This window comes from Hydra vulgaris, chromosome 15 (assembly GCF_038396675.1).
Source record: "Hydra vulgaris chromosome 15, alternate assembly HydraT2T_AEP".
NCBI lineage: Eukaryota > Metazoa > Cnidaria > Hydrozoa > Anthoathecata > Hydridae > Hydra > Hydra vulgaris.
In genome coordinates, this window is record NC_088934.1 from 20,772,248 (window position 1) to 20,786,931 (window position 14,684).

At 27.6% G+C, this 14,684-nt stretch overlaps 1 protein-coding gene across 2 annotated transcripts; it reads left to right on the plus strand.

Annotated features, from left to right (window-relative positions):
• Window positions 1-9,504: 9,504 nt before the first annotated feature.
• LOC136072133 (uncharacterized) lies at window positions 9,505-11,682 on the plus strand. 2 transcript variants are annotated; one of them, XM_065820620.1, is made up of 2 exons: window positions 9,505-9,718; window positions 11,065-11,682. In XM_065820620.1, exon 2 carries the CDS (start codon window positions 11,072-11,074, stop codon window positions 11,531-11,533), a length of 462 nt encoding a protein of 153 aa, XP_065676692.1. In that variant the 5' UTR covers window positions 9,505-9,718; window positions 11,065-11,071; the 3' UTR covers window positions 11,534-11,682. The 2 variants fall into 2 exon arrangements, with proteins under 2 accessions (XP_065676692.1, XP_065676693.1); XM_065820621.1 differs by lacking the exon at window positions 9,505-9,718 and adding an exon at window positions 10,097-10,117.
• The last annotated feature ends 3,002 nt before the right edge of the window (window positions 11,683-14,684 follow it).

Genomic DNA, 14,684 nt, shown 5'->3' on the forward strand with positions numbered 1-14,684 from the left:
AGTTATTAAAGACAGAGTTTTAGTCGATAAAAATGAATCGCTTCAAAATTTACTTTTTGATTACATTTTGGAAGTTAATCAGACAGACTTGCGTTCTTCTAAACAAAATAGAAGTATACTAAAAATAATGGAAAATTTTATTCAAAACTTAAAAAAAAAAATTTATAATCATAATCGACAACGTGATCGCTTTGAAATTAAAGAAGCAAGTTGGCTTCAATCAGATTTAGTTTTTCTAGAAAAATTAGAAGAACATTCCATTGCGTCAACTTTTAATAACATAACGTATCAAAATGAAAAGAAAACACTCGGAAGAAAATGCTTTTGAAATGCCTTGAATGGGAACAATCAAGCAGCAGAACAAAAAGAAGAAAGAGTGAAAAAATGGGAACAAACCATACTTATGACGAGTTGATCTTATCTGCTATAGTAAGTTCAAGGAGAAGTCAATGCTATAGTCTGTGTTTTACTTTAAACCAATTGGTTTCTTCTCCCAGTCAACCCGATAAAGTAGCTAATATGATTAAAAATGAAAAGCCTATTATAAAATTATCTCCAAAGGAAGGTTTGGCTTTGATGGTCTCAGCTGGTTTGTCCCAAAGAGCTTATCAGAAAATAAGGATTACAGCTAAGGAAAGAAATGCAAATATATATCCTTTATATAGTGATATTTTATTAGCAAGAAAAGAATGCTATCCTGATGGCATTATATTTAGGGAGCAAAGTGCTGAAATTAAACTTCAAAGTCTTCTTGATCACACAATAATTCGTTTTTTTCAAATTGATTTAATCATAACTCAAATTATGCAACTAGAGAATAACGATTAAACAAAAGGAATATTAAGTTGTAAATGGGGGTTTGATGGTGCATCTGGTCAAAGTGAATATAAGCAAAAATTTGACAATGATAGTTCGAAAGACTCTGATTTATTTAGTACCACTTTTGTTCTTTTGGATCCTTCATTTGGAAACATTTCTGTTTGGACAAACCCTAAACCATCGTCAATTAGATTTTGTCGACCAATACGAGTTCAATATCTAAAGGAAACAGAAGCTATTTTGAATTTTGAAAAAGAATATATTCAAAATCAAATAAATTTACGAGAGGATTCAGAATTTGAGTTGATAAATAGTTTAGAAGTAATTGTAACTAAAGTTAAATTTAATTTAAAATTAACAATGATTGACGGGAAGGCTGTCAATTCAATATGCTCAATTTCTTCACAACAAGTTTGTAATATATGTTCAGCTTCTCCTAAAAAAATGAATTCTATTGCATGTGGTTCAATACCAACTCCAACTTCTAATATAGATAACATTGAATTAGGTCTTTCTCCATTGCATGCTCGGATAAGGTGTTTTGAATGTTTGTTACACATTTCTTACAGACTTGAAATAAAAAAATGGCAAATTCGTGGTAATGACGACAAAGAAGTTTGTGGGAAAAAAAAACGAATCATACAAAATAAATTCTTAGAAGAATTAGGGTTAAGAGTAGATTTTATTAGGCAAGGTGGTTCTGGAACTTCAAATGACGGTAATACTGCCAGACAAGCATTTAAACATTTTGATTTATTTTCTTCTATTACAGGCATAGATAAAGAATTAATAGAACGTTTTGCAAACATTTTGAACATAATAAATTCAAGTTATGAGATAGATACAATAAAATTCAGTGAATATTGCACTAAAACAGCAAAGCTTTATTGTGAAAAATATAATTGGTTTTATATGCCTGTATCTATGCATAAGTTATTGCTTCACAGTTCTGAAATAATTTCAAAGTTCTTGTTGCCAATTGGATTATATTCAAAAGAAGCTCAAGAATCTAGAAATAAAGATAATAAACAATTCAGACTTCACCATTCAAGAAAAGACTCCATACAATTGAGGATTAACTTCACTATCTTCTTATTACAAGTGATCCAATAATATCAACTATAATAATTTCTCAAGATAGAAGTAAAGTTAAAACAGTTCAATTATCAAAGAGCGCTCTAGAACTTGTTAAAAAATCAAATAAAAATACCATTGATGAAATTCAAAGTGATAATGAAACTGATAGTGAGTACAATGAGTATGACAATGAAGACAAAGATGAAGAAAATTATGAATTAGTTACTGAGGAAATAGATTACAAAGATGTATATGAACATAATGAATAAGACAATGCTGATTTATTTTAAAGCTTATTTTTCAATTTAGATGAAATATAAAATGTATAGATCATGTTAGCTAATTATTTTCATAATTTTTGATTTGGTTTTCAAAATAATAATTAGTTTAAAACTTAATTAGTAAAAATTGCTCAAGGGCAAGGTGGTGGGGAGGGGGCCAAGTAAAATTTGCTACCCCTGACCATACTTAACCCTTTTTAAAATATTTTAAGTCTTTATTCCTTGTCTACTTTTTTTACATCTTAGAGTAAATTTTCAGCAATTTTGAATAAATGTTTTTGACAAAATTAATTTTGACCTAATTTTAAGTTATTCCTGATCACTGTGCATCCGCATGATTTATTCCATCCATAAAAAACGGAACTATTTTCTAACTATGTTCGGTCATTTCTAACGGCTATAACTTAAAAACGCATTCTCGTTTTGAGTTTTACGCAGTGGTATGGAATAAATCAGGCGGATGGAATAAATTAACACAGCTCCCCAGCACTTCGAAACTCCTGTAAGTAAGTCCTGATTTTTAAACTTTATAAAACATATTTTACCTTTTGTTCTGGAATAAGGAAAATAATTTCTTATAAATAAAATTAAAAAAAAAACTCTTTTTAATGGAATTTTACAAAAAACTCTATGAAAAAGTTTTTTAATGGAATTTTTTGAAAAAAGAAACAAAAACATTTCTCTTCATTTATAGCCACAAATAATGGGGAAGCGCGCACAAAACTAAACTTAAATCTCTTTATCAGCATCAGAAACACGCAGCTGCTTAATTAGATTTGTAAATCGTTTTCAAATTTAAAGCCACTTCTGAGAGAAATGAAAGCCTTAAATGTATACGAACTTAAATGAAAGCCTTAAATGTATACGAAATGTTTATAATATTTTATTTTTCATGTTTAAATGTAAAAATCATTTATCTCCTGATGTATTTGTAAACTTTTATAATGTAAAACCCAAAAACAAATACAATCTTCGCAATGGAAAAAAATCTTTAAGAACCTTTCTACCAAACTAAATTTGAACAACTGTTTAATTGTTATTGAGCTCCTTATTTAGGAAATAAAATAGTTTTGCCAAATTTTAATTTGTCTTTGAAATGGACTTTAACTTCAAACAAAAATTAAAAGAAGTTATCTTTTCAGCAGAAAATATTCTTGTTTTTAGTTCTTTTGTTTAATATATTTTATCCAGTATATTATTAAATGCACAGTCATATATAGTTTACGTTGATTTATTTTTATTGGTTAATTTGATTTTATTGTTGTTGTGTTTGATATTATTATCATATTTGATATTGTAAAGGGCTTCATGATAAGATCGTATGATCTTCTGGAAGTCCTGCCGATTATATTTGTAATAAAGTTATTCTGTAATTGTAATTTTTTTTATTGAAATTTTGTATAACACTGTTATATAAAACAGTGTTATACAAAACAGTGTTCTTTGATATAGCAGTGTTCAAACATATAACAGTCATTTATGATTAGAAATAGTTTTTTTCTTCCTAATATCATAATTCTTCCTATAATCAGAGCTTCGTATAGAAAATTTGTCAAAATTCCAGATTCTTCATCCCATACAAATACAAGATATATGTATATAAATATCATATAAATACAAAATATATGTATATAAATATCATGTAAATACAAGATGTATGTTTATAAATATCATTTAAATACAAGAGATATGTTTTTAAATATCATATGAAAACAAGATACAACCCATATGATTTTCTTGATTTTTTAAAACAAATTGAATATATATCAAATTTAAAAAAATTAAATTTTAATCCTATAAAATATAATTCGATAAACTAATAAGAATATTAGTTATAGTAGATAATTATATTTGAAAATATACACACAGTATTTAAAAGAATTATTAAACGTTTTAGTCAATCATAATGGTTTTGAAAAAGCATTTTTTTGTAAAAAAAGAGAGAAATTTTGTTTAATATCTGCAGATTATTGGGGCATATTTGAAAGGTCTTCGAAATAATTATAATGTTATTTTGGTTTAATTAATAAACAATCTTCATATCTCAGAGGAGATGTTCTTCGAAATATCAAAACTAAAGTTATTTTCAATAACTTGTTTTAGCTTATTTATAATTAAATATGCTTTCTCTCCATTTATATTAAAATTTGCCTCAATATCATAGCTTTATTTTGTATATAGAGTGGTTCCCATAAAATTCACATTCATATTTGTTAATTTAAGAAACTCATAATTTGACAAAATAAACAGTAAGTTAGCTCTTATTGTGAAAATACCTAATAGATATTTAAAAATTTTGATTTCAGCTGCCTCCTCTTTGAATGAATGAAGAGGAGGACTGTATGATTGCAATTTTTTAAATATATTCGTACTAAAAACATCATTTATCCGTTTTTGATTATATTACAATTTTTTATATGTGAGTCCAAAATAAACAGACGATACCATGAGATTTTGTGAAATTAAAGCTGTTTTTAACACAAGTATGCAAAAATCACATGTAAATTAAAGCAGTTTTATGGTGACTAGACCATCTGGTTTTTTGCAGTTTTCCGACAATCTTTTGATAATAATGATACTTTACGTTTAATTACGTTTAATCAATAAAGTTTATAAGTTTTATTATACTTTATATACATTGCAAATGAAATAGTGTTACATACAAATTAGTAACGCTAAAAATGCAATTTAATCCAACTAAATTTCAAGCCCTAAGAATTTAAGCCCCAGGATTTCAAGCCTTAATCCAATTAAATTTCTAGCCCTAGCATACATCGATTAAGGTTTTAAGAGTGATGTCGTACTAAAATAATTATATGCAGGAGCTTTCGTACTTACTTAAGCAATTAAAAAAAAAAGCAATTTAAACACGTTGTTAATGTTCATGGTGTTTTTAAAAAATGCTATTACACAACGCCAAAAATAAAGGTTAAACATAACAGAATATAAACTTAACTTAATACGTTTAAATTACGCAAAGGTAATATCGAATCCAAAGCGACCCCATCAAATTATTATATCAGTTGTTTTGAGTGGTTAAACTTCTTTGATTAAAAAACTGACGTAGTTATTAAGTTAGCGAACACTTAACTTATTAAATACGTCAGTTTTTTAAACCTAAGATTACGTTTTTCATTAAATCAGTTGGAGGAGTCAATAGTTATCTCGGAAATTGCCAAAGATATAGATTTGTGCAGTGAGCTACACAATGTACCAGAATATGCTAAAATTGTCAAATATATATATATATATATATATATATATATATATATGTATATATATATATATATATATATATATATATATATATATATATATATATATATATATAAAATGTGATTCCAAAAAATCTGGACAAACTTCCCGCCATTTTTGATTGGCTCGCACGCCATTTTGTGGAGAATTAAATTCTCTACAAAATTCATTAATTTTATACGGAGCAACAAATTTGAAATGATGAAAAAAGTTACTTCGAAACAAGATGACGTAAGAAAGCGAGTGTACGAGTTTATTGAAATTAACCCAGAACTTTCCAAAAACGCAATTGTAAAACATTTTATGATGGAAAGTACTCCAAGATCTACGCTCTACAATATTCTAAAACGAAAAGACAACAACATATTACCCGAACGACAAGTTGGAAGCGGTAGGAAAGCAGTTAAGATGACTAAAAAGAAGATCAAACAATTGGAAAAAAAAATCGATCATCAACATGGAATCAGTCCACGTTCTCTTGCTAAAAAATTCAATGTCAATCAATCATACATATGAAAAACGATAAAGCAGAAGACAATCATTCGTTATCTTAAAAAAATTAAGGCTCCAAAAAGAACTCCTGAAAAACAATCTCTTGTTCGCCCAAAGTGCTCTAAATTGGTTGAAATTTTTCGAAAAAAACAGGTGATTATTGACGATGAATCATATTTTGGATTAAGTAATTGTAATATTTCAGGAAACAGTGGATTTTATTCATCAGATGTTACTACGAAACCAAATGATGTTAAATTAAAAAGAAAATCAAAATTTGAACAAAAATTATTGGTTTGGGTTGCAATTTCTCCAAAGGGATTGTCAAAACATTATGTTGCACCTTCCGGTCAAGCTGTTAATGAAAATGTGTACATAGACAAGTGTTTGAGATCATGTTTGCTCCCATTTATAGAGACTGTTCATAAAGATGATTAAAAATAGTTTTTTGGCCTGACCTTGCATCATCTCACTACTCAAAAAAAGTTCAAGAATTTTTGAGGTCCAAAAATGTCGAATATGTGCCCAGAAGTCAAAATATTGCAAACGTATCAGAATTGCTACCTATTGAAGATTTTTGGAATGAAATCAAGAGAGCAGTATATGCTAATTGTTGGGAAGCGAAAAATTTGATCCAAAAATCGTATCAACTACTGATTCAAACATGTCGACATTGAGCGCGTACATCGACTTGGTAAGGAGAGTTTTACAAGAGTTGATACAGTTTGCACACAAGGAATGGAAAATTTGTAATTTTTTGTAATATTACTCTATGAACATTGCTCTTTTTAAAACATCGTTCAAAACTTAAAAAATAAGTCATCTTTCTAAAAATATTTTAGAATTTAATTTGTCCAGATTTTTTGGAATCACATGTTATATATATATATATATATATATATATATATATATATATATATATATATATATATATATATATATATATATATAATATATATATATATATATATATATATATATATATATATATATATATATATATATACATTGCTCTCAACAAACGCCCTGTTAAAAACACACCGACAAAGTATATAACAAATATAGTAGAACATCAAAAGTATTAAAAAATGATTACATAAATTCAAAATGACAAAAATTTAACGAGTAAAGTTTCATTACACTTTTTAAATTTTTTTAAATTTTAAACAAGTCATTAAACACTTTTGCTTTTTTGTGGTAAAACTACTTTAAACATATTTCAAGCTGATCTTTTTAACTTGACACGAGTATAGTTATTGCAGTTTGCCTCAGAATATTCAGTTGGGTAAAAAGTAGTTTTGAAACTTGATGCATGCTTTGTCAGTTTAGCACTTATGAACTTGAGTGCACGCCTTTTTTTTCATTATTAAAAATAGGTTTAAAAAAATACTTTTTCAATCAAGTTTGGATTGCTTAATGATGCTATCGGCTCTACTAATTAAGAATTCAACCTTTTAAATTTGATTTTTATTAAATTTAGAGTTAGATATAGTAGAACATGTTAGTAATGGTACTACTACAAATAAGTAGACTGTGAAAGATGCTTTTAAATTTAGATGTGGTATTTAACAGCTCATTAAAAGTATATTAGAAGAACAAATTTTGTATGCGTTACTAAAAAATTTTATTTAAATTTAAAGCTGAGTGTAAGACAATATTTATCTAAGATATTTATTATGCTTTGTAGTCAGAGCCGTGACTAGGCTACCCCACACACCTTAATTAAGAGGGAGGGGCAGCGAATTTAAGGGTCTTGATTAAGCTACCTGCCGTTTGTTAGCACATTCGGTCGATTGTGGTTTTATCTTCTAGTCGTTTTTCAAGATTAAGCAATTTGGTCATTATCTAACTGCGGCATTGAGAACTCTCGTCCTCTATTGTTCTTTCTATTCAAAATGTTTTTAATAGCCAAAAAAAAGCCATAAATAGCCAAAAAAGCCAGCAATAGAACTTCATATAAAAATAAATAGCAAAAAAAATTTTTTTTTTTTCTTTGTTAAATTCTTGGGTACATACTTCTTGAAGCTTTAATTTAGTTTGCTTAAATATTCATAAATTTTTAAGTTCAAAGGATGATAAATTTAAAAAATACACTACCTAGAAAGACAAATGAGATTTTTATTTTTCCTTGGTTCAGTCTTACAGTCAACGATATAACAGAGTCTTATTTAAATTCAATAAAGGAGCTACTCTTTCAGCTGTAACATTATCTTTTGTGACATTCAAGATTCTGTTTCAGTTTTTGTTTGGTGCAACTATACGAAAGACTTCTACCAATGATAAAAAAGCATGTTAAACATCGTTTCATCACTGTTGATTGTTCTTCTGGGAGGATCATTTGGGCATTGTTGACTGGTTATTGTCTTTTCAATACAAAAAAGAAAGCAGTCTTAAAGTTGTACGAATCTTTTCTACTTGATAGTCTGGCAAAGGCTGTAATGAAGCTCCTTAACCTAAATCCCTTCTACCAAGCAAAATAATTAAAACAAAACATTTTATGCTCAGAACTACTAAATAAAAAAAGTGAATCGCAATGGAATCTTTAAAAACAAGTTTTAAACTCCAAATTATAAGAACAATTAAATAAATAAAATAAAAAAATTGATTTTCCTCGGGCGTAATAGGGTGGTTTTGGAATATTAGTTGTATTAATACTAGTGTAGCCGTCGATTTGTGCCTACCATACCTCAAAAGATTTTTCTTGGGATGAAAGGTTCAGAATAATTTGGGTTTTGTGGCACTGTGAGCTAGTATACAGAAGTATAAGTGGCCTTTGGGCTCATTTGTTATTTTTCAATAAATAAATTCTTAAACAATTAAAAGTTCTTAAAAAAACAGGATTTTTTTTTTATTAAAAAATACATTGAGATAATTTTTAATTTGGTGTTTGCTAAGATTAGTACATGCACAATATGTAAACATCCTAGACTTGTAACATATATTTATTAAATTCATACATATACATTGGTTAAAAATGTTTTTGGTTTAGGCATAAGTAATTTTGAACTAAAAAAAAGTTTTGCATTTATATATAATTTAAATGTATATTATTTTTGCATTTATATATAATATATATTATAGTATATAATATATATATACTATAATATATATTATATATAAATGCAAAAATAATATGCATTTAAATTATATATAAATGTATATTATTTGACTTTTTTTTATATTATAGTATATAATATATATACTATAAAATTCTTTTTAAATATAGTATATAATATATATACTATATTTAAAAAGAAAAAAAAAGCGTAAGTCTTCATTATTCCTATTATATTCAAAAAAATGAAAAATTAGGTGTAACCACTGATCTCAAAGTAATAACATTATTTCTGATCAAAATAATAACATTATTACTGATCCTGAGTAGGTGTAACTTATCAAAACGCGCAAAAAAAAGTCAAACATTGATGTTGCAAACATTACCATTTTTGGAAATATTAAAAACCAATTGGGTTCAAAGAACAACTAAGTTAGAATGCTCGACAATAAAACGAAAATTCTTTGATTAAAAAATCGTTATTTTAGCTCACTTGTGTGGTTATGGCCAATACGGTTTACAATTGAAATCTAATGTATTCTTCCGCCCCAATGCATTGATCAGAGACGCTTTGGGTCGACATCAGGATTTAAGACCACTTTTCTTTTCTTTCAAGAACAGATTTCCGATATATTAAAAAAATATATATGCTCTTGTATTATCTACAAAAAGTACCATTTAAATAGTAGTTTATCTAATAATTGCAGGTATTATTTACACACGAACATCTGCAGTTGCCGTAAGTAGTTAATTCAATTCTGACGTTTCCGTATATAATTTAGTTTATTTTTAACCCTATTGAATTTTGAAATGACACTAATTGATATTTACAGTTATAATCTTGTTAATTTGCTATATTAAGGTATTAAAATGTGGTTAGTGATTATATTTACAAATGCCAAACATTCTTCATAAATTCAACGACGATATGTTTATTTAGTCTTGAGCTAAATGAAAACAAAACTTTTTAAAGTGTTAAAACAGCTATTTGCTTTCATTTTTAATTTCAATAAGTTTTTAAATTACAGAATTCCTTATGTAGAGTTATTAAATTTGAACAAAAAAAACGACCATTAAAATGGATTTGTTTTGAGATCTTTAAAAAAACTGATACTGTGCAAGAATGAGTTTTTTTGTGGTGAGATTGTTTTTAAATTTAATAACTTTGTAAACTTACTTATAAATAAAAGTTTGTTGTATTTTATAAATCACCAATGGTGAAACTGAAATTTTAAAAATAATTTTTGTTCTTATATAATGATTTTCTTATGTTTGTAACTCTGCTTTATGTTTGTGAAAGCTTTATTTTTTTAAACACTTATTATTAAAATGTTACTGTAATACTTAGGTGCAATGTTCTATAGGTTTCAGCTTTCTCAAATTTGTGAGTTCATAGCACTACATGTGTTATGGTTTGATTATTGACTTAAATTTTATAAACAAACATTTTTGAAATGTTTATGAATTCATTTAACAGAAAATTTGTCAATTAATTTTATTTTTGCTATCACTAAATTATGAATAAGAAATCAATCAAAATACTAAATTGGACCATAATATCCTAAAGTATTATTTTAACTTCTTATTGATATCATTATAAAGCAGTATACTTTGTTATCTATACAAGCAACTTACTTAATTATCTGTTTTGTCAGTGGCTTAAAACTCATAGCTTTATATTAAAAACAGTGTATTTATTGTTTATAAACCCAAGATAAAATAGATACATTTGCTTGTGGCTTAGTCAGAAAAGAAACAGTCGTAACAGAAAATATCAAAATAATGAGTGAAAATAAAATAAGCAAAAAGAAGTATTTAAATTGTAATTTTGAAATAGGAGAATACATTATCTCCAGTATCTAACACTGTTTTTTGCAAATTGTTTTGTAACATATGATGTACAGTAAAACAGATCTTTAAAGTAAAATTTTATATAATTTTTATATTTGGTTTAAGCAAATTTAGTTTTCAAAAGTTAAATTTAGTAGATTGTATACTTTAATTTGATAAATTTACATACTTAATAGTTTTTATCTTGTAAAATGAGTAAAAGTTAATTAAATGCTTTTTTTATGTTACTTATAGCATCGATATGACTTCCTCTGGATTTACAATTCATCCTGAATGTTGTGAAGTTTTTAATCAATTTAAATCAAACTGTAATAAACCAACTCATGATTTCTTAGTAATGAAACCAGACAAAGATAAAGTTGTTCTAGATTTATGCCCTCCTCTTGGAGAAAGTGCCACTCTCGAAAAGTACAAAAATAGAGAGAATCCAGCTTATGATAGAATGGTTGATTATCTGGTGGAGCATAAATGTCGATATGCTTTTTATATATTTGATGTTAACACTGCAGATGGGCGGCGTACAAAAGTTGTTTTTTTTACTTATGCTGATGACAATGCAAAGGCTCAGGAAAAAATGATAATGACCACAAGTAAAACTGCTGTTGAAAAAGGCTGTCCTGGTTTTGCTGTTAAAATTCAGGCTAATGATCGCGATGATTTATCATACAAAACTGTACTTGAAGCTGTTTTAACTTCAAAGTAACTCCATTGAGTGATGAAATGTGAATTAATGTAGGATACATTTTAAAACAGTTTTAAATATATATTTGAGTTGGTTTTTTAAATTATCATAAATCTTATAAAAATAGAATGTTATTTATATTACTGATGAAAAAAGAAAAACAAGTTCAACTTTTTGTTAACTTTTTTTCACTTAGATTTTATTTATATAAATGTTATATAAATGCAAATAGAGCTTATAATAAATATAATCTTATGTGAAATAAAGTATAGTATATAATATATACTATATTTTGCATTTTTCTAGTCTTTGCTTTGAGCTTTCTTTTATAACCAACAACCTTGAACGTTTTCTCATAACATTTCTACAACGGTTCCCTAATTTTGTTTTAATACATACATACATACATACATACATACATACATACATACATACATACATACATACATACATGCATACATACATACATACTACGTACGTACATACATAGAGAGAGGTCAGGATTGTCTCTTGCTCTGCTGGGACTTGTGAGTTTAATGAGAGTAGTTAACTTAAAATACCTCTTAATTTGGGGCTCTTGGTTGATTAATGGATAGAAATAGTGTCTCGATAGAAACTCAGGGTAAAAGTTAATTTCAACTAACTATTGTCTTGTAGAAGGCCTCCCATGCATCGATTTTAGGTGTAAACAGAAAATTTATGTTTAAATTTTATACTTACACCTACAGCTGCGAAAAATATAATAGCACCACCACCAAAAATTGGTTGAAATTAAAATTTTTAACTATTTTTGAAAGTTTGAAAATCTTTTAAATACATATTTAAAAGTAAAATGGCTTATAACTTTTGTAAAAAACAAAATACACAAGTTTTAATATAAAGTATTCATTTATTAAACAAAAATTCAAATAAAACGCGAAAAAAATAATAGTACCACAGCTTTAATGTGTACTTTAAAATAAGGAAATATTATAAGATCAATTGTTTTAAACATTTTACAATAAATATTAATTATTTCTTAACATATTAGTATTTTGTAGCATGACCTTTATTGGCAATGACGGCTACACAACGTCTTGGCATCAAGTTAACTAAGTCCTGACATCGTTTTTGCGGAATTTGGCTCCATGTCTCCTTGACTACGTTTCAAAGTGACTCCTTTGTGGTGAGTTGGCAGCAGCAACCACCTCCTTTATGTCAGCCAACAAATTCTCGATTGGGTTAAGATCTGGCCACTCCATAACGTTCACTTTATGCTCCTCAAACCAATTCTTCGCCTTCTTGCTAGTGTGCTTTGGGTCATTGTCCTGTTGGAAAACCTAGGACAACGGCATTTTATAGTCTGCATACGGTAACATCACTTTATCCAATATATCAACATAAACGTGTTGGTCAATAGTAGTAATATGATAAATGGGCCCTACTCCGTAATAAGAAAAGCATGCCCATATCATTATTATACAACCTCCATGTTTAATAGTTTTGATGGTATATTTTGGATTGTATTCTGCATTCGGTGGTCTTCTGACATACGCCCGAGAGCCTTTTCCACCATAAAGCACAATCTTTCTTTCGTCTGTCCACAAAACATTCCTCCATTTTTCGAGTGGCCAAATTGAGTGTTTTTTAGCAAACGCAATACGCTTTACAACATGTCTGGCACTTAGAAGTGGAACTTTACTGGGGCTACAGGCTTTTAATCCATTAACTCGCAAACAACTCCGAGCTGTTTATAGTGTTGCATCGATGTTAAAGTCCTTTTTCAGCTCGGTAGCTGTTTTAAAAGGTTCCTTTTTAACCTGTCGGACTAAGCGATTGGCCAGCAATGTTGAAACAGAACGTTTTCAACCACGTGTTACAGGCTTTTCTTGAAATTTTATGGCATTTCTTATCATTTTATTGGAACACTCAACTAATCGACCAACTTCTCTATAAGATTTCCCTGCTGATATCAACTTTCGGATCAGTTCTCGTTTTTCTGCACTACAATGCTTTTAGCGTCCCATTTTTATATGTAAATGTCTCCTACTAATACGCACTAACATAAAACGAATAAAACAGCAAAAAAAACCAACGCTTGCTATTTTCAGAATTATTTTTACCGTTATCAGAGTATTTTACAACAAAAGACTGTGTGGTGCTATTTTATTTTTCGGTCAGAATTGGCATTTTTGACTAAAATCGAGCAACACCAAGCAGTTTTTTTCCCAAAATGATTTGTTTCAGAAAATAAACATAATAGATAATATTTTAAACAGCAAAGCTATAAAAATTTTTTATTTTGCATGGTGTTTTCTTAAGCAAAAAGGAAAATACGCTTAGTGGTGCTATTTTATTTTTCGCAACTGTATATCACTTCTTTATCTAACAGGCTAGCATAGACGTTAAACTATGTTGTATTGTTTCCTGCATGTGATGAGAAGCGCTATATCTTGACTCGTAGGTTTTTATTTGTGAATCCAAAACTAGAGGCAAAAACTAAAACCCATGGTTAGACTATCTATCTCTCTGCATAATTTATTACTAAATTAAGCAAAAACAAAAATCTTTTAACTTTTGTTAATCAGACATTTTTCTGGTAAGAACTAAAAAACGGGCAGTTGTTAACAGGAAAAGAAAAATAATTTAAAAGCATCAATGCTGCGGGATTTTATTTATGCATATACAGGTAAAAAAAGGCCCCCAAAACTTATAGACCCCAAAAACCACAAGCTCACACTATTACTTGTTACTCATAGATTAAGTCTTACCAAGGAGTAAAATATAATTTTTTTATTTGAAAAGATTTTTTTGATAATTAAACAGTTAAAAATAAACAAATTAGTATAATTTTATGAAAATTATACTAAATACACTTAAATATTTTATTTAAAAATTTTATATTTTTTTGACATTATGGTCCATAAATACATAACATTTTGATTTAAGTTTCCAAAGTAAGGTTTTTTTGTACAGATTTTGTCATACTTCTGCCAAAAAATTAAAAGGAAATAAGTTAAAAAGGCAGTTGCTAAAATATTTTAAGTTAACCAAAGTAGTATTTCTGTGTGGTTTTTGGGGTCCATTACCAAAAAAATTTATATACGGATCAAAAGCCCAATGTTAAAATAGAGTTTTGCTTTTTTCAATCAAAATTTATTTTTCTATTAACAACCAAGTAAAGATTGACTAG

Bases quoted from the DNA above. Each gene is read 5' to 3' on its own strand.
- LOC136072133 (XM_065820620.1), top strand. From the start codon at position 11,072: ATGACTTCCTCTGGATTTACAATTCATCCTGAATGTTGTGAAGTTTTT.